Source organism: Ovis aries, chromosome 17 (genome assembly GCF_016772045.2).
Source record: "Ovis aries strain OAR_USU_Benz2616 breed Rambouillet chromosome 17, ARS-UI_Ramb_v3.0, whole genome shotgun sequence".
NCBI classification, from domain to species: Eukaryota; Metazoa; Chordata; class Mammalia; order Artiodactyla; family Bovidae; genus Ovis; species Ovis aries.
In genome coordinates this window covers 71,358,918-71,383,065 of record NC_056070.1, presented here as the reverse complement: position 1 = coordinate 71,383,065, position 24,148 = coordinate 71,358,918, and the positions used below count along the sequence as shown (strand labels likewise).

At 57.7% G+C, this 24,148-nt stretch overlaps 3 protein-coding genes across 12 annotated transcripts; all 3 read right to left on the bottom strand.

Annotated features, from left to right (window-relative positions):
* Nucleotides 1-866: 866 nt before the first annotated feature.
* LOC101118990 (glutathione S-transferase theta-3) lies at nucleotides 867-5,995 on the bottom strand. Of its 3 annotated transcripts, none has more exons than XM_027956842.3 (5): nucleotides 5,818-5,995; nucleotides 4,362-4,449; nucleotides 3,735-3,885; nucleotides 1,581-1,757; nucleotides 867-1,380 (listed from the first exon to the last, which is right to left on the bottom strand). In XM_027956842.3, the coding sequence occupies exons 1-5, from the start codon at nucleotides 5,927-5,929 to the stop codon at nucleotides 1,162-1,164; spliced, it is 747 nt and encodes a 248-aa protein (XP_027812643.1). In that variant the 5' UTR covers nucleotides 5,930-5,995; the 3' UTR covers nucleotides 867-1,161. The 3 variants fall into 3 exon arrangements, with proteins under 3 accessions (XP_027812643.1, XP_027812644.1, XP_060256862.1); XM_027956843.3 differs by having other exon boundaries at nucleotides 867-1,279; XM_060400879.1 differs by having other exon boundaries at nucleotides 867-1,757.
* A 2,131-nt stretch (nucleotides 5,996-8,126) lies between these two features.
* On the bottom strand, nucleotides 8,127-15,715 carry LOC101111664 (glutathione S-transferase theta-1). 6 transcript variants are annotated; one of them, XM_027956840.2, is made up of 6 exons: nucleotides 15,561-15,715; nucleotides 14,591-14,749; nucleotides 13,305-13,392; nucleotides 11,971-12,121; nucleotides 8,768-8,944; nucleotides 8,127-8,583 (listed from the first exon to the last, which is right to left on the bottom strand). In XM_027956840.2, exons 5-6 carry the CDS (start codon nucleotides 8,939-8,941, stop codon nucleotides 8,389-8,391), a joined length of 369 nt encoding a protein of 122 aa, XP_027812641.1. In that variant the 5' UTR covers nucleotides 8,942-8,944; nucleotides 11,971-12,121; nucleotides 13,305-13,392; nucleotides 14,591-14,749; nucleotides 15,561-15,715; the 3' UTR covers nucleotides 8,127-8,388. The 6 variants fall into 6 exon arrangements, with proteins under 6 accessions (XP_027812641.1, XP_060256865.1, XP_014957222.2 ...); XM_060400882.1 differs by lacking the exon at nucleotides 15,561-15,715 and adding an exon at nucleotides 14,926-14,966; XM_015101736.4 differs by lacking the exon at nucleotides 14,591-14,749 and having other exon boundaries at nucleotides 15,527-15,715.
* Nucleotides 15,716-17,528: 1,813 nt separating this feature from the next.
* Nucleotides 17,529-23,862, bottom strand: LOC101111397 (glutathione S-transferase theta-4). Of its 3 annotated transcripts, none has more exons than XM_027956835.3 (6): nucleotides 23,684-23,862; nucleotides 22,564-23,603; nucleotides 21,585-21,672; nucleotides 20,937-21,087; nucleotides 19,849-20,025; nucleotides 17,529-18,795 (listed from the first exon to the last, which is right to left on the bottom strand). In XM_027956835.3, the coding sequence occupies exons 2-6, from the start codon at nucleotides 22,673-22,675 to the stop codon at nucleotides 18,598-18,600; spliced, it is 726 nt and encodes a 241-aa protein (XP_027812636.1). In that variant the 5' UTR covers nucleotides 22,676-23,603; nucleotides 23,684-23,862; the 3' UTR covers nucleotides 17,529-18,597. The 3 variants fall into 3 exon arrangements, with proteins under 3 accessions (XP_027812636.1, XP_027812637.1, XP_060256863.1); XM_027956836.3 differs by having other exon boundaries at nucleotides 20,937-21,051; XM_060400880.1 differs by having other exon boundaries at nucleotides 22,564-23,862.
* Nucleotides 23,863-24,148: the final 286 nt, after the last annotated feature.

Genomic DNA, 24,148 nt, shown 5'->3' with positions numbered 1-24,148 from the left:
CCCCCTGATTGGCTGTCTGGGCTACATCCCCCCCGGGTCTCAGCAGAGAGCCGCCGCCAGGGCTGGCGCTGAGTTCCGGAAGTGTGGTAGCCCGGCCCCCTCCTTGTGACCCCGCCCCCAACGAGGTATTGGCCGTGCCGAGCCCCGCCCACACACCAGGCCCCGCCCGCGCCCCGCTCCGGCGGTGCTGGCCGCGGTTTCCTGTCCCCTGTGGCTTTCCAGCGCTTTGGCTAATATTTAGGTGGAGGTCTGAACACGCCCAAATACACACACCCGGAGGGGCTATCCCCAGGCTCCACGCTAACAATGCTACATCGTCACGGAGTATTAAAATTTTTTTGAATGAGTTGTCTCTGCGTCGGGCAACTCACGTTCGACGTGCTAAAACGCTCTTCTTTTGATCAGACCAGGTGAAGCCTGGGGGCTCGAGTGGGGCTGGGCAGAGACCCTCGGGTTCACTGCATCCCTGCCTGGTACCCACGGACAAAAACACCCTTGTGGCTTCTTGTGCCTGTGGCAACTTTGCCTCACGGTGAAGGATCGCCCACCAGGGGGTGGTGATAGCCAGCCAAAGCCCCGGTCGAATTACCAGCAATGTTTACGGGACCCTGTATTTTTTAGAGGTGAAACAAAAGCTGTTATTGAGCATGTGGATGTCTGTTGATGTGGCCAAACGTGGTACTTTCATCAGCGTTGGAAAGCTGTTAGAACTGTAAATAGCAAAGGTCGTTGAACTTACGTGGGTGTATATGAACGATTCCAACTACATACCTAAAACTTTATGTAAGTGGGCATATTAAAGCACTCACCCTTTGTCCTTTAGCCTCAGGGCAGAAACCAGGGAAAATTTTCAAACAAGAGAGGGCCAGGGTCACTTTTGTGTTTACTGGAGCTCTTTCCAGAGTTCACATGGAAGTCAGCGTGCAAGGGGTAAGGGTGAAGTTAGCGGACGGACAGAGGAAGGCATGCGGGGCTGGTGTGTGGAGAGCACTGTGGCCCGGACTCTGAGCGGAGCCGTGTTTTGGCCCACAGCCGAGGGGAGGGAGCGCCATTTCTTAGAGTGCCGTGGCAGGCTCGCCGGGACCCACTACAAGAACAGTTGCGCTAAGGGCTTCAGCCTCTCCTTCACGGCAGTGTCTGCTGGAGGCAGGTCCTTGGCCTTCATGAGGACCGCGTGGGCCTCTCGGAAGAGGTCCTCCCCCACCGCAGCTTCCACGCGCTGGCGCCATGCGGCCAGCTTAGGCCGGCTTTTGAAGATGTCACAGCCGGCACTGACGGGCTGCAGGAGAGGGAGCTGACTGGAGGGGGGAGGTGCCCAGGGGAAGCAGAAGGCCGCCCCTGGCCTAGGGATCCCCTGGGTGGATTTCCCCGCCTCTGCCACTAGAGAAAACACCAGGAAACTGCTCAATATCCCTGTAGGGTGGGGTTTTAGGCCCCTTTTTACAGATGAGGACCCTGAGGCTCAGAGGGGACGTGACCCACCCAGGGCCCCCAGCCAGAAAGAGCAATGTGAGCTGGTGCACGGGCTCCCTCCCAGGGTACCCCGCTGCGCAGCAGCCCCCCTGCCCCACAGCACTCACATGCATCAGCTCGGTGATGGCCACCAAGTCCGCCACTGAGATGTGGGGCCCGGCCAGGAAGTCCTGGTCCTTCAGGAACTTGTCCTCAAGCAGCTGCAGGCACCGGTCCAGCTCGGCCAGAGTGTTTGCCAGTGTCTCAGGGGGCACCCGTTGGCCCAGGAACACGGGGAACATCATCTGGCAGGCAGAGAGAGGGCTCAGCGTCTGCCTAGGGCCCGGCCTGGTTCCGGCTCTCATCCTGTTGGCCAGCCATCCTGGGCATTTCTCCTCACTCCCGTCACCCCTTCCCGCCCACGGCCACCACCAGCCCGGGCCTCATCGCTGACTCACGCATGGCCAGCCTCCACCTCTCCCTGGGTCCTCACATCAGGCAGCCAAGGGACCCCTCTGCAATCCCAGTTTGCCTGTAGCTTCTCCCTGCGTAAAGCCTGCCATGACTCCCTACTGCCCCCTCCCCGCAAAGGTCTCAACACACAGCAGCAGCCATCCTCTCCCACGCTCCCACCACCCCCGACTCCACCCCAGGCCTCTCAGATGGGAGTCTGTGGGAATGGGCCTGCAGATCCCTCTAGGATGTGCTTCAGGTGTATGCTCCTAATCAGTGCACCTGGGTGGGGTCAGCCTCTGCATTGCCAAGCTCCCAGATGACCGTCTTGCTCCCGGCCCATGGACCACACTCAATAGCAAAGATCTACACTCACTCTCCTCAGCTTCTCTCCATTCGGCCCTCAAATGCACCAGGCTGCCTCCCCAGCCACAGCTTTTATTGTCATTGTTGAGTCCCTAAGTCGTGTCCAAGTCTTTTGACCCCATGGGCTGTAGGCAGCGGCCAGGTTCCTCTGTGCATGGGATTTCCCAGGCAAGATTGTAAGAGTGGGTTCCCCTTTCCTCCTCCAGGGGATCTTCCCGCCCCAGGGACTGAACCCGAGTCTCCTGCACTGGCCGGCAGATTCTTTACCACTGAGCCACCAGGGAAGCCCATGGCTTTTAAAGCTATGGAAACTTTCTTTGGGCCAAATGGGCCCCAAGATGGAACTCCCTGGTGGCGCGGTGCTAGGACTGCAAGCTCTCAGTGCGCTGCTGAGGGCCCAGGCGCAGTGCTCAGCCCCTCACACACACAGGAGGACCGCTGGGTACTGGGTGCTGATCATGGCTCAGGGCTCATGGCAAAGGCCTCTGCACATTTGATAAGCAAAAATGGTATCTGCATGCTCCTTTCACGCGCATTTGCTTGGTTTTTACTGAAGTTAAATGTTTTCATCCACTTACTGCCCCTTTCTCTCTGTCCTTCAGCTACATCTCTGCTGGTTTCCTCTGCCCGTTTTTCTCCTGTCTTTGTCTGATGGGCTTCTAAGAGCATCTTAAATATCAAGAATGTTACTTCTTTCTAACATATCTTTGCCAAGATTTTCCCCAGTGTTGTTTTGTTTTTTTTTTTTTTTTTGCTGGCTTTAATTCTCTCTTTTTTTTCCACTTCGTCTACAGATTTCACTGTATAAAATTGAAAAGTCTTTTCTTTAAGTCTCTCACTGTTATTAGGCTTATCAATCTTTGCATACCCAGAAATTAGATCAACATTTAGTGACGATCTCATTTCTTCCTACTTTGAGGTTTGTCACTTAACATCTCTCCATCTGAAAGGTACATGTGTGGCAAAGCGAGGGCTTGATGCTTTTCCCACAAGAGGCAACATTCCTAGGCAGTGTGACATGTGCGGGAAAGCAGAGGGTTCATTTCCAGCAACTCGGGAATCGAGACCTGAGGGCGGCGGGCTTTCCTGGTGGCTCAGGAAAGCCCTGGTTTAGTATCCACCTGCCAGTGCAGGGGAGGACACGGCTTCCATCCCCAGTCCCGGAAGACTCCACGTGCCTCACGGCCATTCAGCCTGCGAGCCGCGAGTCCTGGAGCCCGTGCCCCCGAGTCTGCTCCCAGCAAGGAAGATCTAGCGGAGCCGAAAACAACTCAACAAATAAATGTGTTTTTGATAAGACACCTTGGGGGAGTCATTCCCGGGCTCTGTACCTCAGTTTCCTCTCTGGGAAACAAGTCTGTTGCCCTGGAGCCTCTCTGGCATTCTAGGATTTAGTGTTCTCAGCTTCAACAGAGAGCCTGGCTCCTTGATCATCCTGGAGGGCTCCCTGCCCCAGGGCTCACCTTCTGCCACATGGCCCGGGTGCAGCTCATCCGGAGGGCCGTGTGCTGCCACGACAGGTACTCATCCACGCGGGCTCGGGCCTGCAGGTCTTGGGGGTACCAGTGGTCAGGGGCCTCATACTTGCGGGCCAGATACAGCAGGATGGCCACACTGGGGGAAACGGGGGGTGCAGAGGACACGCCCCAGTCACTCATCCGCCGTTCCACAGGGACCAGGCCCTGGGTGAGGCCTGGCCCTGGCCTCACACGTCTTTCCCTAGATCCTGTGGGTGGAGCATCTCAGCGTCTTCCTGGTTGTTACACAAGCAGGAATGCGAGGCCCAGAGGGGTCAGGTGGCAGCCAGGGCCATTCAGGCCTACACTGGGCCATCTAGCGTCTCCGGCACCGAGGGGAAAACAAAGTGTCGTGGGGCTGCAGAGGGCTCCAGTGCCATCCCCCCAGTCTCCGGAGCTCAGGCAGTGCCAGGAGAGGCCAGGCGCCCCTCCGAGCCCTGGGCACCTCTGCCCACTTCAAACCACTCTCCACCCTTTGGGCCGGAACAGGGACTTGGGACACGCAAGCCATGAGCCAAGCCATCAACGGTGGACACACAGATGGCCGACAGGTGGGGCCCAGGGGCCCTTTACCTCTCAGCCAAGGTGAAGTCCCCATCCTTCAGGGCTGGCACCTTCCTCAGGGGGTTCACCTGGACAAACTCATCGCTGTGGTTCTGGCCTGTGGAGTGACCGGTGAGGCAGGTGGGGAGAACTGTGAGGCCGCTAAGATCTCTGTCCACTCCCACCCCAACAACTAGCCACCAACTTTCTGGGGTCCCTGTCCTGGTGGGGAGTCAGGAAAGAGGAGGCCACTCCGCTGGTCAGGGGGTGACATCCCCTGAGCCCACCAGAGGTTCCTGTTCCCGTGTCCACCTGCTCTGGACCTGGGCCAAGGAGCATCCCAACTTGGGCTTGGGCAGAGTGACGGGAGGGTGGGTTTCTGCAGCCGCAAACCCCCAGCCCCGGTCAACTCCATCCCTGCATCAGGCCCTCCAGCCCCCTCCTTGGGCTCTAGGCTTGTCCCCTGCAGAGCCCCACCTCTCTGTGCTAACTGGGTGACCTGTCCACACAGCTGTTCCCAGATCTGAGCAAACCTCACTCTCACCAGCAATGCCTGACCTGCTCAGCCACTCAGCCTCCTGCAGGTTGCTCCTCTTTCCTTCTTGTGCCAAACCTTCCAGACTCCTTCCCCACTAGGGCCCCCTGGTCTGGCTCACTTCTGCATACTGCAGGCCTTCCACCACCACTACCAGCTCAGGCCTGTGTGGAGGGGACGCCCAGTAGTGAGTGCGAAGCCGGAGGCTTTAGCGGAGCGGGGCTCCAGCCTGGTCACAGGACCCCAGCCTGGTTACAAGACCACCTGCGGGCCTTTCTGCTCCTTCTCCCTTGTGGGCAGGATCACCACGATCTATTCTCCCTCCAGAAACAGCCTCTGTGCTTGGCCCTCATCCCAAGGATCACTGAGAAGGCAGAGCAAGGTGGCACCAAAGCAGTAGGTGGCTCAGGCTGGGGCGCCAGAGGCAGAAGGCGGGCAGACTCAGCCAAGCACGGTGTCGCTCCCAGCCTGCCCCGAGGGGCTCTGAATCCAGAGCTCCTGCTAAGGTCCGGTGACAGCCCTGCTCCCTCCGCGGGATTCTGCCCAAGTGGAGGGGACCTAGGCTGGCACAGGTAGGAAGGAGTAAAGCGGAGGCCAGATACAGGCGAACAATCTTCTGGGCAGTCACGCATGGGGGCTGCGGCTGCTGAGAACCAGGAGGCCGCGTCCTGTTTTCTCCGAGCCGTGATATGGAGAGCCGTCTCTCCACTTTCCTCCACTGCTTCGCCCCGCCCCAACCCCGGCCGCACCCGGCACTGCTATGTACCTGCTCTGTCCTCCCTTAGCCTGGGTGTGAAGAACGGTTGGTATTCACTAGGCAAGGGAAAGACGGACAATACACAACCGATGGCCGAAGCCACGGTTTCCGACGGGAGTCCGCCTGCACCGGCCTCCCGACTTGGGGGCCACAGGGACACCCAGCTCCCGGGCCTGCTTGCTTGTCCGGCCCACCTTGGAGCAGGTCCACGGTGCGCAGCTCGAAGGGGATGCGGTTCTTCTTGGCGAAGATGTAGACGGCGCGGCAGGGCTGGGACAGCAGGTCCAGGTAGAGCTCCAGGCCCATGGCGGGGGCGGGAACGGCGGGCAGGACCCACGACAGGAACGGCGGCGGGCAGGTTCCACCGGTCACCCAGCCGAGGGATGTGCGCAGCTCCTGGTACCCGAGCCCGGCCACACCCTACCCGCCCATTGGACGGCGCCGGAGAACTTCGGGCCAATCAGCGGCGGCCTCGCTCTCCCGCCTTCCCTCTGCGGGGTTCTGAGCTGGGCTCCGTTTCCTGCCCGGCAGGGTTCAAGGAGACAGACTCTGTGTCTCTCCGCCGTGTCAGTCCCCTCACCTGAACAGCAGTGTCTAACCTGCGTCAAATGGAACAGGACGGGAGGGGGACTGGGGGAACGAGATCAAGGGCGCTTCCAGAGCAGACACTCGGTGAATTTAGGGTCAAAGGGTTAGCCCAGGCCACCTCCCCCCTCAGAGCGGGGGCTGAAAGAGGAGGGACGTCAGAGTCCCCAGGAACTCAGAGAGGAGTGGAAGATGCCGCAGCCTCCCGGGGGCCCACGGCCCAGGGTGGAGGCGGGGGAGGGCGTGTGGTCCTCCGCACCCAGCAAAGACCAGATCGCCACCTCAGGAAGCCGCCCCTCACCGAGCTTCCTTACGCTCCCGGCTAATCTTCGCCTCCCTCCTGCAAAACAGAGCCTCGTGAGACCCATCTATGAGGTTTGTGGGTGGGCCCGGAATCTTCCCACTTCCTTTGTAGGGCCAAACCCCTCCAACCTCGAGCCCGGGGCTCCTGAGGTCTTTGGCTGTGATGCCTTCTTCCTCTAAGCAAGTCTCCTAGGTGAAAAAACCCGTGTCCCCAGGGACTTCAGGCTTCCCTGATAGCTCAGTTGGTAAAGAGTCTGCCTGCAATACAGGAGACCCCAGTTCAATTCTGGGTTGGGAAGGTCCCCTGGAAAAGGGATAGGCTACCCATTCCAGTATTCTTAGGCTTCCCTTGTGGCTCAGCTGGTAAAGAATCTGCTTGCAATGCGAGAGACCTGGGTTCAGTCCCTGGATTGGGAAGATCCCCTGGAGAAGGCAGAGGCTACCCACTCCAGTATTCTGGCCAGGAAAATTCCATGGGCTAGTCCATGGGGCCGCAAAGCGTCGGACGCGACTGAGTGGGCTTCACTTCACTTTACTTCCAGGGGCTTCCCCAGTGGTCCAGCGGCTAAGACTCTTTGCTCTCAAGGCAGGGCACCCAGGTTGCACTCCTGATCACAGAACTAGCTCCCACATACCACAACTGAAGATCTTGCGAGATGCAATTAAGACTTGTGAGTGCCTGTGCTGGTCGGGTCTGACTTTTTGAGACCCCCATGGACTGTGTAGCCTGAGAGGCTCCTTTGTCCATGGGATTTTCCTGATAAGAATACTGGAGCGGGTTGCCATTTCCTCCTCCGGTGGCTCTTCCTGACCCAGGGATTGAGCCCACATCTCCTGTATTGCAGACCTACTAAGACCTAGGGCAGCCAAATAAATAACTTAAAAAAAAAAAAAAAAAACTATTCCCAAACCTATTCCCCAAACCCAAGATTCAGAGAAAGCCCAACTGGGGGAAAGAAAAAAAAAACAAAAAACAAAAAAACCTTGAGAATAGCTTGGCCTTCCTGGGCCCTTGGCTCCCAGTTTAAGAAAGGTTTATCCCATCAGGAGAGAACTTTCTCCAGGTTGGATGGGGCCATGTTCTCCACCCCCTCCAGGGGACTGACCTCCACCATAACTCATGTTTGGCCGGACTACTTCGATATCCAATCTCCCTGCTTCCTCCCTGGCCACGCTCCAGTCCAACCCCCACCACCAGTCAGAATGTTTTTCTAAAATGCAATCTGAGCATTCCGTTCGTGTTCAGGTTCTGCAGCTCCGAGGTGTGGCAATTCAGGCCCCACTTGACCGAGTCCTGACCGGGGGAGCTGCTGTTTGACGTCTCCTCCCACCACCCTCTCAGGGTCGGTGCAGGACTCGTGATTCACAATGCTTGGTGCTGAAAGGATGACTGGCCCTGCGAAGAGAGTGTTGGCGACTCTGCACCCAACACACCTGGAGACCTCTACTGTCCTCGTCGAAGAACCAGTGGAGGGCAGGGCATTGGTTAATTTCACTCTGGACAACCGGTCTGCGGAAAGCTAATCCACCGGGCCTGCGCAGCCGGCTGTCTCTCAAAGAGAGGCCAAAACCGCGGCCAGGACAGAGGGAAGGCCAAATAAAGCACACCTCAGAGTTAGAAGCAAAGGCTCAGGCTGAGCCCAGGTTTATTTCCCAGACTGGAAAGAAAATGCAGATGAAAGGAGACCAGGTCTGGGTGTGCCATTCTCCTTGTGGCTCTGCAGCCCCAGCGACAGATGGGTGGGAACCTGGCCCCAGGAGCAGAGGACTCAGGCAGGCAAGCCACGCCTGCTCTCCAGGTCTGCCTCCCAAGGGACAGCAGAAATGAAGCTGCTCCGTGAACTGCCAAGGGCAGAGCAGAGGCGCAGCTCCCTGGGTTACTGGATCATGGCCAGCACTTTGGGCAGCATCTTCTGCTTCAAGGTGGGGTCTGCAGGCTGAGAGTCCTTGGCCTTCAGGATGACCTCATGGGCCTCCTGGAAGAGGGCCTCCCCCACCGCTGCCTCCACGCGCTGGCGCCAGGCGGCCAGCTTGGGTCGGCCTTTGAAGACTTGGCAGCCGGCACCCACGGGCTGTAGGGAGAGAGGGGGCGGGATGGGTGACCACATATCGCAACACCAATCTGGTCTGGAGGCCATGGAACTCCAGAAAGTGTCTCCACAGGGTCCCACAGCCAGGGGCATGGTGTGAGCACGACTTCAGCGCCACCCAGGACCCCCCTGCCTCATCCTCCCCCCAACCACCCACACCACTCACATGCATCAGCTCCGTGATGGCTACCAGGTCAGCCAGAGAGACGTGGGGCCCGGTGAGAAAGGCTTTGTCCTGGAGGAACTTGCCCTCAAGCACCTGCAGGGCCACATCCAACTCTGCCAGTGTGGCCGCCAGCGTCTCAGGAGAGACCAGCTCACCCAGGAAAACAGGGAGCATCACCTGATGGGCAGGCAGGCAGAGTGGGGGTTTAGGGGCCGGCATTCCTACCTGACCTCCAGGGCAGCACCTGAGACTTTAGATGTAAACGGTCCTTAAATATAACTATAAGGTCTTTAACTATAAAGGACCATCAGAGGGTAATTCTGATTTATTCATGTCAGGAAACGCTATAGAGTAGTTAGAAAAAAACGCATTACATCCGCCTGCACCACCGTGGGAAAATGCAAACTGCAGAATGACCTGAGAGCGTTTATGTAAAACTGTAAGCACTCAAAGCGAAGCGCTGTTTTGGGGCTACACATAAACGCGATAATGTACAAGGTCATGAACTGAAAGGACTTGAACCAGATCGCAAGGGGCAGGCAGCGGGGGCGGACTTCAGGAAGGGAACGGGCAACAAAGAGGTCAGTTGGTTTTTGTTCCCTAATGTTTCTTTTCTTATATATATCACAAATGATAGAAGACACAACAATGAAACTGGTGACCCAGAATTGAAGATATACTTTCAGAAAGGAGGAGGGCACCTCTGAGAAGAACATGGAAAACCCACCATGATGACGCTAGAAAGAAAATAACCTTGTGTGGTTTTTTTTAAGTCATAAAAGAATACAGAACTTTAAAAGAAAAAGGAAAAATAAAAGAAAGTGCAAAAAGTAGAAAAGAGTAAAGCCTAAACCTGCCTGTCTGATATGGAAACCACCAGCCACAGAGGTTCCCGAGCTCTTAAAGTAGGACTGGTCTGAGATGAAATGTGCCGTGAAATGTAAAAGACACACCAGGAAACAGACACACATCAATGGAAGGGACAGCGAGCCCAGAAATAAACCCACACGCTTCTGGCCAACTAATCCAGCACCAAGGACACAGGAATATACAAGGGCGAAAAGACAGTTTCTTCCATCCGTGGTGCAGAGAGGACTGGGCAGCTACATGAAGACAAATGAAATCAGAGCATTCTCTAAGACCATAGAGATAAACTCAAAATGAACTAAAGACTTAAACATAGGACCGGAAACAGTAAAACTCCTGGCAGAAAACATGAGTGGAAGCCCTGAGGGGTACTCAGGCGTCACTGCTGATGGACACTGGTGTTGCCGCCACATTCTGGCTACTGTGAATGACGCTGTTGTGAACGTGGGTACAAGCATCTCTTTGAGATCCCGCTTTCAGTTATTCTGGGTATCCGCCCAGAAGTGGAACTGCTGGGTCATATGGCAATTGCATTTTTAATTTTCTTGAGGAACCACCATGCATTGTCCACAGAAGCGATTCCCCTTTCCATTCCCATCAAAAGCACACGGGAGTTTCGATTTCTTCTTATCCTCCCTGACACTTGTTATTTTGCTTATCTGTCTGTCTGTCTGGGCTTCCCACGTGGTGCAGGGGTGAAAGAAGCCACCTGCTAATGAAGAGACAGGTTCGACCCTGAGTCAGGAAGGAGGAGGGAATGGCAACCCACTCCAGCCTGGAAAATCCCACGGACGGAGGAGCCTGGTGGGCTGCAGTCCACGGGGTCACAAAGAGTCAGACACGACCAAGCAAGCAATCCTTGACCTACCTATCTATCTGCAACAGCCATCCCAACAGGGAGGAAGTGGTATTTCATTATAGACATTAAAAAAAAATCTTTACTGAATTTATTACAATACTGCTTCTGTTCTGTGTTTTGGTTTTTTGGCCGCAAACCATACTGGATCTTAGCGCCCCAACCAGAGAGCGAACCTGCCCTCACCCCCTGCACTGGATGGCCAAGTCCTAAACACTGGACCTCAGGGAGGTCCCCTCATTATAGTTTTAATTTGCATTTTCCTAAGGATTAGTAATACTGAACGTATTTTCACGTGTTTATTAGCCAAAATCATACCACTGATACTCTGAGTATTTTGGGTTAAGTAAAATATATTAAACTGTTTCTTTTTACTTTTTAATTATGGTTACTGGAAAATTTTAAACTACATATGTGTCTCACTCTTTACTTTTGGGCAGCACTGGACAAAATGAGCTAAATTCCAGAGGGCATGAACCCTCCCAAGGTAAGCCACGTTCATCCCTGGGGTCCAAGCAGGTCGCGGTGCAAGCCTGCCATCTGTCTGGGAGTTTTCTGATGAAGCAGCCACGTGGGGAACTTGGGGCAGGGCTGAGAAGCAGAGCGATCTCTTGCTTGTAGTTGGAGCTTAGATTCCAAATCCTTGCTGGAGGAAAATGAGCAACCTGATTCCACCCTCAAGACATTTCTGAAACCAGAGATAAACTGAACTGTAACTGAAGCCACATCCCAGCCCCAATCCTGACTAGCTGGAAGAGACGAACCTCCCACCGAGGATGCCTGATAGAAGAAAGTGCAAGCCCCGCGTCAGGCATTTATAGTACACTCCGTGTCCACTCTCCTTTTATATAACACGTAGCACACAGTAAGAAATTACTGTGTGAAGAAATAAGAAATTATAAGACAAGTAAAGAAAGAGGAAAATGTAGGTGTTCCCTGGTGGCCTGGCGGTTAGGATTCGACGTCACTGATGTGGTCCAGGTTCAATCCCTGGTCAGGAAACTGAGATCCCATGAGCTTCATGGTGTGGCCAAAATATAAAAGAAAAAGAGGAAAAGAGGAGAATGTGACCCCTAATCCAGATGGCAAAAGACAACCAATAGAAACAAACCCACAGAAAACCCAGGGGCTGAAATTAGCTAACAAAAACTTTAAAGTAACTATTATAAGAATCAATACGTTAAAGAATTTAGAAGAAAAGGTAGACCAAGCGGGTGAGCAGAGGTTGGATTTCACCAGAGAAATGGAAACTCTAAAAAAGAACCACATGGAATCTCTAGAACTGAAAAAAAACACTTATTTCAAATACAAAGAATGTACTAGGCGGGCTTAATGGCAGCTTGGGCAAACAGAGGAAAGAACTGGGAAGTCAAAGCCAGGTCAACAGAAGCTACTTAAACTGAAAGGAAGAATGTGAGGTTGCCGTGCCCTTGTGGGGCGATGCCCTCACCGGCCCCCCTCCCCGGGGAGAGCACCTCACCTTATGCCACAGGGCTCGGAGGCAGTTTCTCCGCAGGGCTGTGTGCTGCCAGGCCAGGTACTCGTCCACACGGGCACAGGCCTGCGGGTCCTGAGGGTACCAGTGGTCGGGGACCTTATACTTGCGGGCCAGGTAGAGCAGGATGGCCACGCTGCGGGTGAGGGGAGGACGTGTTGGAGGGCGGCGGGCAGGGGGCCCACTGAGCCGGGGCTTGATACAGAGTCCCTTCCTGAATATTCCTGACCACACACCAGGCTATTTTCTCCGTTTCCAGAACAGGAAGCCAGGCTTTAGAACAAGGATGGGACTTGCCCAGGGCACACAGGCTTTGGAGGCTGAGCTGAGAGTCTCCCTGAGGCTAACAGGCAAGCTCCTATCACCGGGCTAAATTCCGCGGTGAGTCCTGCCACAAGTTCGGAGCACAGTTTCTGACGGGAGGACCAGAGAGAGCTTCCTGGAGGAGTCAGCACCAAAGCAAAGCATTGCAGAAGCTCAATTGCTTCCAGTTCCTTCCAGCCTGCATCCACTCTCATCATCCCACATTCAGACCCCCAGGAGGCCTGATGCTTCAGAAAGGTTTTCCTGCCATCCCTTCATCGTTTGTCGCCCCTCTGTCCTCCCTGAAGCATCCTGCCGGAAACACAGGAGGGTGTGGGAGCTGCGAGATCTTGGACAAGAGGGACAGACAAGGCTCCTGCAGCCCCCCTCCTGCCCTGGGTTAGCTGGGCTGCCTTGGTGTTGGGATGGCAGGGCTGATCCGGAAGGACAGTGAATGTGGGAATTCGGGGCCACTGGGAAGGCCTTCAGGAACTCGGGGTACCCCGGGGGCTGGGCACCCCAGCCAAAGGAGCGGAAAACCTCTGTATCTGCCCCCGGACCAAGCTCCCTACTGGGAATCCTGCTGCCGCACCGAGCTAAACAGTTCACTTTTTTTTTTTTCTCCTTTTGTTCCCAGCAGGGGAGTTCCGAGGAAGACGAGGGTCCCTGCTGTGACGGCAAATGTCCATGTGACTGGTGGTCCTCCCAGGGAAGGGCAGCCCAGAGATGGGACCGCCGGGAGACTTCAGTACAAGTTTGGCCAGGGGGCAGCCCTTTGGGAGATGAACCGCCCTGCCCTGCCTTGCCCCCCTGCCCGGGAATCCCCCCTCACCAACCACCACATGACTCGTAAGGTGCCTGCTTTCCCAACCGTCTCTGTGAACTGCAACTGTGGGCAGGCAGGAGCCAGGAGTCCAGCCCTGACCCTCTGCGGGATATTGGACCGAGGGCCCTTCACCTCGGAGGGACGAGACGGTTCCAGTGGGGTCTGCCAGCAACCTTGGGGCCCCAGTTACCTCTCGGTTAAGACGAAGTCCCCGTCCTTCAAGACTGGCACCTTCTGCAGGGGGTTCACCTGGGCAAAGGCATCACTGAGGTGCTGGCCTGCGGAGAGCCCAGCGTGGTGCATAGTGGGGAGGAAAATGCCCCGCCCTGCCTGGCTGTGTCCACCTGTTGCACCCACCCCCCTCAAAAGGCCCCAACCACAATTTCATGGCCCTTCTCCAGCCCCTGGCCGCTCTTGGTGCGGGAAAGGCTGGCGGGGGCTGCTGTGGGAGAAGTGGGAGGTTCTGCCAGCTGGTGCAAAAGAGAGCTCGACACCCCTTGCCAAGTTCCTGTGGGCACAACCTCCCCCACTAGGAGCCCCCCTAAAACAGAGCTTAAGGAGCTCCATCCAGGGCAGGGCCTGTCCTTGCTCAAGCCCGCAGACTCCCACCCTCTGCCTTTTCACCATCGCCAGCATCACTGGCTCCCGCATGGGGTCTGGGGGTGTCCCAGCTGCAGGGACTGGGAGACTGGCCCTCTCAATGCCACTTTCCCTGTGGACCCTAAGGATAGGTTCCCAAACACAGACAAGTGGCCTCTTCCTAGCGTCCACTTGAAAAGTGAAAGTTGCTCAATCGTGTCCGACTCTTTGTGACCCCATGGACTACACAGTAGCCAGAATACTGGAGTGGGTAGCCCTTCCCTTCTCAGGGGATCTTCCCAACCCAGGGTTCAAACCCAGGTCTCCCGCATTGCAGGCGGATTCTTTACGAGCTGAGCCACCAGGGAAGCCCAGGAATACTGGAGTGCGTAGCCTATCCCTTCTCCAGGGGATCTTCCTGACCCAGGAATCAAACCGGGCTCTCCCGCATTGCAGGCGGATTTCTCACCAACTGAGCTATGAGGGGGTGTCCATTTACTTGCAGCCAACGTCCCCTGGACCCTGTGCGTCCCCTTGCTCACTCCGCCCTGGGCACCAGGAACAAAGCTGGCCCTGTTCTTAGGGTCCCACTGAAGCTCCCCGGAAAGGTGCAGCCCAGAGTCCCCTGGGACCCTGGCCTCTGCTTGAGCTCGAGTGAGTGATTTTGGCCCCTTCAGATGCAGCCAGAGAGAAACTTCTGGGGGGCACGGGTCATCACTGCTGCCCCTGCTCAACAGCTTTCAGGGGCTCCCCAGAACCCCAGGAGCGGGCAAAGCTGCTCAAAGCCATCTGCTGTCCCCCACGGCCTCACCTCTCCAGCCTCTCTCCTCCCTTTCCCCCCACCCTTCAGACTCTCCCTTCACCAGGACCCTCCCCTCCTCTCCTGGCGAAACACACCTCCTGCAGTACCCTCTGTGGGACAGCCTGGCTGGGACGCCTCTTTGTGCCCACTCCGTCTCCCCTACCCCACACTCTGCAGAGGTGACCGCTGGGCAAGCCAGGGGGCCCGTCCCCTGAGGAGGCTGGACGAGATGGCGATTCAGGCCTCGGGACAAGCTGGCACAAAGGCAGAACGGCAGGCGAGCCTCACCCAGCTGGGGGCGCTGGGTGGAAGGCTCAGCCCTGCAGAGTTGCCAGATTTGTTCTGTGCGCCCTCCACACGCCCCCCCCCCCCCCCCCCCCCCCCCACCCCCCGCCCCGCACTAGCAACACGGGAGCACTGCCTTCCCTACCCTCAGCTGCCCTGGCATGCCAGCTGTGCCCTTGGGACTCTGGGGATCTGCCAGAGAAAGTACAAAGTGTGCAGGGCTCATCAATGCCCTCCCCCCCACCCCCCCCCCGCAGTCCCCCTCCTGCTCTCCGCATCCCCAGCGTCGGCTGCGCCTTCTAAGAACGAGTGAGACAGAGGATAAGGTAGGCTCAGGCAAAGCAGGAGGAGGAAAGAAGGGGGGCGGGGGCGGGGGTGCCCCCAGGGCAGCGGGGCCAGAGCATGAGCAGCTGGGCCACAGTGGAGGGACCCGCTCTGCCTCACCCGCCAAGCGCCCCCGTTCCTCTCCTCCCGCCCCTGTCTCTTCACCCAGCCCCTGTCCCTGCGCCTAGCGGCAGCCCCTGTTCGCCAGGTTCCTCCATTCCTCATGCGCCGCGCGCCCCCAACCCCGCCCCGGCTCTTCTACTCTGCTTCAACTGAGCCCTCCACTCCTCTCGTTCGTTGCAGGGACCCAGCCAGGTCTGGGGATCCCCGAATCTCCGCTCTTCCTGGTGGCCGCCGCAGGCCGGGTGAGGCTCGGGAGGGGCTGCCCTGCGCAGCGTTTGACCTCCCCTCCCCACGCCCACCTCTCGCTCGCGCAAACCCCGGCCGGGCGTCCACCTTTGCGCAGGTCCACGGTGCGCAGCTCGAAGGGGATGCGGTTCTTCTTGGCGAAGATGTAGACGGCGCGGCAGGGCTGGGACAGCAGGTCCAGGTAGAGCTCCAGGCCCATGGCGGGGGCGGACCGGCCTCGCCACGCAGGGGACACGGGACTCAGCGGCCCGGGGCCGCGACCGCAGGGCCGCGCTCGGCCCGCCCCCCACGCGCCGCTCCCCATAGGCGCTCGGGCCGCGCGCTCGGGTCCAATCGCCGGCGCCCGGCGGGTCTGCGGGGCGGGGGCTCCGGAAGGTCCCCCTGGGGGAGGCGGGCCGGTCAGAGAGCGGAACCTCCTCAGGGCTCGTGCCGGCTGCGGCGTGTGTCAGAAGTTCCTGCCTTAGGGATGAAGACATCGAAGGGGGTCCAGAAAGTCCGACTCCAGCATCCACGATCTTGGCCCCAAGCTGCAGACATCCGGCGCCATCAAGAGGCAAGTTCAGTTCAGGCGCTCAGTCGTGTCCGACTCTTTGTGACCCTATGGACTGCAGCACACCAGGCCTCCCTGTCCATCAACCAACTCCCGGAGCTTACTCAAACTCATGTCCATCAAGTCGGTGATGCCATCCAACCATCTCAACCTCTGTCATCCCCTTCTCCTCCTGCCTTCAATCTTTCTCAGCATCGGGGTCTTTTCCAAGGAGTCAGTTCTTCACATCAGGTGGCCAAAGTATTGGAGTTTCAGCTTCAGCATCAGTCCTTCCAATGAACACTCAGGCCTGATATGACCAAGAGGCAAAGCCTCAGCACTCACTCCCTTGCCCCAGCGCACCCCTGGAATTTGACACAGGTCTTCCTGCCCCCAGCACAGTGCCTCCGTCTCATTCTCTGAGTGTGTTTCTTCCTCCTCTGGGCCTCTGTTTCTCCATCTTTGAAAATGATGGGAAAGATCCAGCAAGCCTGATTCTGGGCATATATCCAAAGAAAATGAAAACAGGATCTCCAAGAGACAGACACCTCCAACCCCATGTTCACTGCGACATGTTCACTGTCACTTAGAGTAACAACCTAACTGTCGGTTAAGGGGTGAGTGGATGGAGAAAATCTGGAGATTACTCACGGACGCGTGTTGAGATGGAGAAGGAAGATGGCAGCCCACTTCAGGATTCCTGCCTGGAGAATCCCCACGGACAGAGGAGTCTGGTGGGCTGCAGTCCACGGGGTCGCAGAGTCGGGCGTGACTGCGTGGCTGAGCACACACACGTATCGAGGACTCTTGTACTCAGCTTTAAGAAAGGAAATCTTGTCATTTGCAACAACATGGATGGACCTGGAGGTTATTATGCTAAGTGAAAGGTCAGACACAAAAAGGCAAATACTGCCTGATCTTACTTGTGTGGAATCTTAAAAAGTGGGACTCTTACAAGCAGGGGTTAGAACGGTGGTTACCAGGGGCTGGGGTGAGACAGGGTTTGGCAACACATTGGTTAGAGAGTAGAAAGCTTTGAGTACCCAAGATGAATAAGTTATGGAGCGTGGTGACTATAGTTAACAGGACCACGTGGCACACGTGCAGTTTGCTGAGTAGTTCTTAATTATTCTTACCAGGAACAACAAAAAAATAGCACCTGTCTACTGAGAAAAGCACAGCCTGCATGCTGTGAGTGAAGTTTGATCCAGGGTCTTGCGGAGAATGGCAGCCTTTTCAAAAATCCATTTTTTTTTTTTTTTGATTCGCTGATCTTCTCTCATTTTTCTATCCTCTGTCTCCACTCAAATCTTTTTTATTTCTTTTCTCCTGTTGGCTATAGGTTTAGTTTGCCTTTCTTTTTCTACTTCCTCCAGGTGTAAGTTAGGTTGTTGATTTGAGATCTGTATGCTGCTGCTGCTGCTAAGTCGCTTCAGTCGTGTCCGACTCTGTGCGACCCCATAGATGGCAGCCCACCAGGCCCCTCCGTCCCTGGGACTCTCCAGGCAAGAACGCTGGAATGGGTTGCCATTTCCTTCTCCAATGCATGAAAGTGAAAAGTGAAAGTGAAGTTGCTCAGTCGTGTCTGACTCTTAGCAACCCCATGGACTGCAGCCCACCAGGCTCCTCCATCCATGGGATTCTCCAGGCAAGAGTGCTGGAGCGGGTGAGACCCGTATGTGTTCACAGCTATTCAGTGGCGTCTCAGCCCTGTTTCCTCCCCTAAGTTTGGGTCTGCTGTGTGCTTAATTCTTTAAGGTACTTTCTAATTTCCCTTGTGATTTCTTCTTTGATTCATTGGTTGTTTAAATGCATTTTTAAAAGCATTTCATTTCCTAGTTGTCCTCCTGTTATTGACTTCTCATTGCATTCCAGGGTGTTCAGAAAACACACATCATATGATTTCAGTCAGTTTAAATTTCTCGGGATTTATTTTATGACCTCACCCAGGGTCTGTCCTGAAGACTACTGCATGCACTCTCTAGAAGATCATGCATCTCATGTTGCGGGTGCTGTGCTGCGTGTAGCCGGCAGGCCGATGGGTTTATTTTTTAAAACTGTATTACTTACTTGGCTGCAGCAAGGTAAATATTTATTGCTTAGTTGCAGCAAGTGGGATCTCCGATCTTCATTGTGGCATGAGGGGTCTTTAGTCTGGGCAAGCAAACTCTTAGTTGTGGCACGTGTGATCTAGGTCCCGGGCCAGGGATGGAACCTGGGTTCCCTGTGTCGGGAGCATGGAGTCTTAGCCACGGGGCCACCAGGGAAGTTCCCCGATAATGTCAGAATGTGGCTCAAACCGCCATTTCCGGCAGGATCCCCGATCTCGTTATTCTATCCATTAGTGAAGGTGATCACTAAAGTCATCAGCTGTCACACTGACAGTTTACTCGTGTGTAGCCTTTCATCCCCCAGTTCTTTCTGGAAGCTGAGGGGACTCGCGACTGCCGCCCAGCCCCAGGCGCGTCTTGGGCTCGGGAGCCACGGGGGTTGTTTCAGTTCTTTATTAGGCAAAGAAGCAGTGAATTTCAGCGTCTCCCTTGAGGAAAGCGGTTCCGGGGGCTGAGCCGGCCAGGCCCGCAGGGTGGGCCGCCTCTACTTGAACTTCTGCAGCAAATTGCCGATCCTCTCCTTGACCATCGGGTCCAGCGTGGAGCAGTCCCACTCCGCCAACTTCACCAGCCGGTCGTGGGCCTCGCAGAAGAGGCTGGAGCCGATGGCCAGCTCCACCCTCATGCGCCACTCGGCCAGCTTGGCGCTGCTGAGGAAGACGTTGTGGTTGCTGGCCATGGGCTGTGGACAGACGGAGAGGAAGGCACGGTCAGCCTGTGGACCAGCCCCACCTGGGCCCCGCCTACAGCCGCAAGGCTCTCCCTATTTGCCCCTGCGGCCAGTGAGCCTGCTGACCTCCGAGGCCTGGCCAGGGCTCACAGGTCATGTAACAGATGGAGGCGGGGGTGGAGGACCTTGAGTGGCTCTCTTGTCGCTGGTCTTGCTCCACGGCTCCTGAGTCCCTCTCTGAGGGGCCCGTGACCCAGGGATTCCCACTTCTCCAGTGTGAAACCTCCCAGGGGTCTTGCCTTCTTCCATGGAAACCCCCTGCCCCCAGACGGAGGCGGGAGGAATTCAGTTATTTCTCCCTGTGTTGAACCTCCCTCTGTGATCAAGCACAGGAACTGCGATGAGAGACCCAGCCGCAGCCTAAGACACATGAGCCCACGATGTCTGGGGTGGGTGTGGGCTGAAGCGTAGGGGACTGCACCACGTGGGACAGGAAGACTGGGACTTTCTTTCCTCCCTGTACTGGTCTGTACTGCCACTGACCAAGGACCAAAGTGGCCACTGTTCATACTGGCCAGGGTCTCAACTCCATCCTGCACACCAGCTTGGTCAGAAGAGCCCACCCTCCCCGGCACACAGAAGCTGCGTGAATGTCCCCCACCCAGAAGTGTCCCCCCGCTGCAGAGCAGATGGACCCTTAGGCCCAAAGCCAGGGAGCGGCCCTGTCCAACTGCCCTGACTGGAGCTCTGGAAAAGAGGGGCACTTTGGTCAGAAGGACACTTTGGAAGCCTCTGGACTCTTCCTGGAGGGTCCTTTGGGAGGAGGAGGCCCCTGGGATCCCGGCTGACTGAGCAGGCTCACCCTCCAGCTCCCATCCCCATGTAGGACTCTTCCTGAAGCACTAACGACCACCATCCTCCCTGGCTCAACACGTGGGCTTCCTGTGGTTCGCCCCGGGTCAAGGCCAGGCACCCAGGCGTGGCTCCCCCTTCTCCAGCCTCTCTGCAAGTTATGGTTGCAGGGGAGTCCCTCGTCTGCTCTGTCCACCTGCCCCCGCTGCAAACCTGCATCATCTCCACCAGGGCTACCAGGTCGGCCAGGGAGATGTTGTCCCCAGTGATGAACATCTTGTCTTGCAGAAACTTTTCCTCGAAGAGCTTCAGGTTGCTCTTCACCTCCGCCAGCATCTGCTCCGTCTTCTCAGCTGGGACCTCGTCACCCGTGATCATCGGGATCAGCAGCTGCCCGGGGTTGGGGAGGGGAGGGAGAGGAGGCCCCGTCTGACCCTCCAGGCCTCTGGAGGCCCCGTCTGACCCTTGCCTGCTGAGAGAGGTGGTGGACAGTACCAAGGACGTAAAGTGGTATCGCCTCCGTTGGCAGTTCCAGTGGGTAGAAGTCGCCTAGGGCCCTTGTTCAGAAGGATGTGAGGGACTTCCCTGGTCCAGCGGCTAAGACGCTGAGCTCCCAATGAAGAGAGGGCCCAGGTTCGATCTCGGGTCAGGGAACTAGATCCCACATGCTGCGTCTAAGAGTTCGTGTGCCACGACTAAATATCCCCACGCTGCCACAGAGATCGAAGACCTTGCGTGCTCCAGCTAAGACCCAGCACAGCTCCAAAAGGTTAATTAATAAAAGATTAAAAAACTAAAAGGAAGGACTCGAGGTCCCAGCAGGAAAGAGTCCTGTGACTGATAGGTCATGTCTGCCACAGGTGTAGCGTAAGAAGTAGGGGCACGTGGACTGCTTATTTGTCATCTTCAAATATGACGGTCTTTACGGGCCCTTTCACTTTTTTTTTTTTTCCTCCCACTGCACAGCTCGAGGCTTGCAGGATCTTAGTTCCCCAACCAGGGTCTGAACCCGGGCCCCGCCAGTGACAGCACCGAGTCCTAACCACTGGACCGCAGGGGAATTCCCAGCTCTGATCCCTCCAGTTCAGAATGAAATGTCTTGAATCCTATCCTGGCTTGAGTGACATCAGCCCCTCCCGGGTGCCCTTCCCCTTGTCCCTATAAGGCTCTTTCTTACCCAGTGGTCCGTGTCATACCCCCCCACAGCTCTGTAAGGTGGGCAGGAGAGGGCGCTGCGGAAATGAGGCTCAGAGCGGGGTGGGGGGGGATGCTTGCCTGAGCCCCGGTTGTGGCCCCCTCACCTTCAACCAGAGTATCTTGTTCATGGGCAGCTGAATGGCCGTGTGCTGCCAGGCCATGAACTCGTCCACACGGGCGCGCATGTGCAGGTCCGGCGGGTACCAGTGCGAGGGGGTGCTGTACTTGCGGCACAGGTAGAAAAGGATGGCCACGCTGCGGAGAGGGCGGTCAGGGCGCTCCCCAGGCTGGCCCGCCCTTGCTCGACGGCCACCCGGCACCGCCCGGAGGCCCCCAGCTTCCCTCCTGGAGGGGGCTGAGCCCAGAGGCCTCGGGAAAGGCAGTCAAGCCCACCCCCAGCAGCGAGGGCCCTGCGGGGAACTGGTGGGTGGCCTCAGACAGGGCGGAGCACGTGGGGAAGTCCCTGGGGAGGTCATTCCTAAACGTTTGCAGGTGAAGGATGGGGTGGCCGGGAGGCAGGGGAGCTGAGCGGGGTCCAGGTGATGTACAATGAGCCCAAGGGAACCGCTGATGGAGCCGGGGTGGGTCCTGGGTTCCTTACGCCCCTGGTTCTCTAGTGCTTGCTCTACCTCGCTGCGTGTGAACTGTCCCGCATAAAAGGAAGCCAGCAATCAGCAGCGCAGGTGGGCCGGGTGGGAAACTCCCCCAGGAGGAGCAGAGACTCAGGGTGCGAGCGCCGGGAAGACAGTTACCTTTCGGACAAGATGAACTTCCCGTCTCTGAGGCTGGGCAGCTTCCTCAGGGGGTTGATCTCGATGTACTCCCTGCTGTGGTGGTGACCTGAGCGGGGCAGGAGGCTCTGAGGCTGCTGAGACCCCGGGGACGAGAGACCGGGGCCCCCCAAGACAGAAACAGTGCCTCTTGGTGCATCTTCCCAAGAAGGGGACGCTGCGCCCCAGAGGAGAAGCACGCCGCCCCCAGGTGAGGAGGCAAGCCAGGGAGCCTAACAGGGGCCAGGCCAGCGCGCTGCCGCCCTCCCAGGCCCTGCGGCCAGGGCGGCCCTTTGGCTCCAGGAAGCTGGAGGCCTCCAGCCCTCACCCTCAGCTCTGGGCCCAAAGCCACAGCCTGTGAGTCCACAGAAGCCCTGGGGGCCTGGATCCCAGCTCCAGGCCTCCCGCCCCCTCCAGGCTCTGCAAGCGGAGATTCTGCAGCCCCCTCTGAGGTCGGGGCGGTGATGGAGACCCGGGCCATGACCCTCACCCGGGCCCCGGGGAGTCGCCCTGGGCAGGTCTGAACACTTGGCGGGGGTCAGGGTGGGGCGGGGCGGGGGTGGGGGGGTAGGGAACAGGTGCGGACGCCGGTGGGTGAGGAATAAGTACTCGTGCTCCTGTGACCTCGGCCGCCCTGATCGGCAGTTGCTCAGCGGCAGCGGAGAAGGCGGGTGCGCTGGGCGAGAGCCCGGGGACCCCTCTTGCTCCCACTGCGCCCCCCCCCCGCCCCCGTTCATCACAGTGAGGAAGACTCTGCGGGGGAACGGCAAAGGCGGGCGGGGCAGACACAGAGCGGACAGCTGCCCCCACCAGGAAGCTTTTCTTCCCTCTGTGCACTTGGGTGGGGCATGGCGTGGGTGCGTGCGGGGCGGGTCTCCTCGGCCTCCACTTCTGTGAACCCCTGACCTAGCATCCTGTCTGCCCTAGCACCCAGCCCACCCGGGCAGCCGCAGGTGCCCACCTTTCAGCAGATCCACAAACTGGAAGTCGAACGGGATGCTGTTCTTCCTGGCGAAGATGTAGACGGCGCGGCAGGACGCGGACAGCAGGTCCAGGTAGAGCTCCAGGCCCATGCTGGGCCCCACCGCGGCTGGCAGACGCCCAGCCGCACGCAGCCCACTGCAGCCTGTGCCCTGGCCCCGTGCCCGCCCACCCGGGCCCGGCGCCCTGCATTCCGGAGCTCATTGTTCTCTTGGTGTTGCCATGAGGCCCAGAAGCCTGGAATGCTCACCGCGGGAAGGATTGTGAGGACACTCGGCAACAGACCCACAGCCACGGGGTGGCTGTGAACTTGCCCTTCCCTTCCCTGGGGGCACGCATGTGTGTGCCCCTGGCCCGTGTCTGAGAGGGGCTTCCGTGTAGGAACTCCTGGGGCCAGGCCTTTACGGCAGAAAGTGACCAAAGGGGCATTATAGGTTCCAGAAGTGGTGGGGGGGGGTGCGGGGTGTCTAGCCTGAACTGTGGCTAGAAATGGGTGCAGAGAAAGAAACCAAAAGCTGGTGGGTTGTCAGGGCACTGGGTGACACCAGCGGGGACTCAAGGGGTCACAGAGGAGCTCAGAAGCTTCCAGCCTGGATTGGGACCAGCCGCGCCCGAGAGCCAGGCACCTGGACCCAGCACCTGGAGGCAGAGGAGGGTCACGCGGGGGGCCTGAGTGCTGCTGTCTCTGAGCTGCTTGACTTGGGGAGATTCCCAGACCGTTTAGAAACCGGGAGAGCCCACTGACTAGAGCAGAGCAAGGCTGGAGACTAGTGACGGGCACACAGCACGCTTACTGCAGCCCGCAAACCACAGGGGCATGGCCGGCCCTCAGCGGAGCTGCTCCTTCACCTGCTGCGCCAGCTTCTGGGCCACCTGGGGGTCCCCCTGGGTCTCCTGAGGCTGAAGCACACGACTGTGGGCCTCCTGGACGAGCTCGGGACCCAGGGCAGCCTCCACACGGGCCCGCCACGCGGCAAGCCGGGGCCAGTCTCGGAAGAGGTCGCAGCCGATGGCAGCGGGCTGGGGAAACAGGGCAGCTGGGGCTTGGGCTCAGCCTGCGCCCATAGCACCCCCGGGGCAAGTGGGCAGGAGAACCTCACCTGCATCAGCTCCATGAATGCCATCAGATCCTCCAGGGAGACCTGCCCAGGGGCCAGGAAGGGCCTGGCTGCCAGGAGCTCCTGATCGAGGTGTCCCAGAGCAGGCGTCAGCTTCCCCAGCAGCTGCTCCACCTGCACAGCATCCACGGGCTGCCAGGAGAAGAGGGGCAGGAGACACTGGGCCAGGAAGAGGGGAGGCGGCTTCTCTCGGGGCCCTGGAAGCCTCCCAGCTCTTTTCCACCCCTCCCTTGGCAGCCACTTATCAGAGAGGCCCTCTGGGGCTTTGTGTTCAGGATTCCAAGGTTTCATTCAGGCTCTGAGAAAAGCTATGCATTTCACTCCATCTCTGGCAAGTTGGATACTGAAAGGCCAGAAAGATGCTGGCAGTACTCTTAAATGAACGCATTGGTATTTCTGAGACTGGTGACTGGGTGGAGAGGGTTTAACCCACACTGTGGAGCTGTC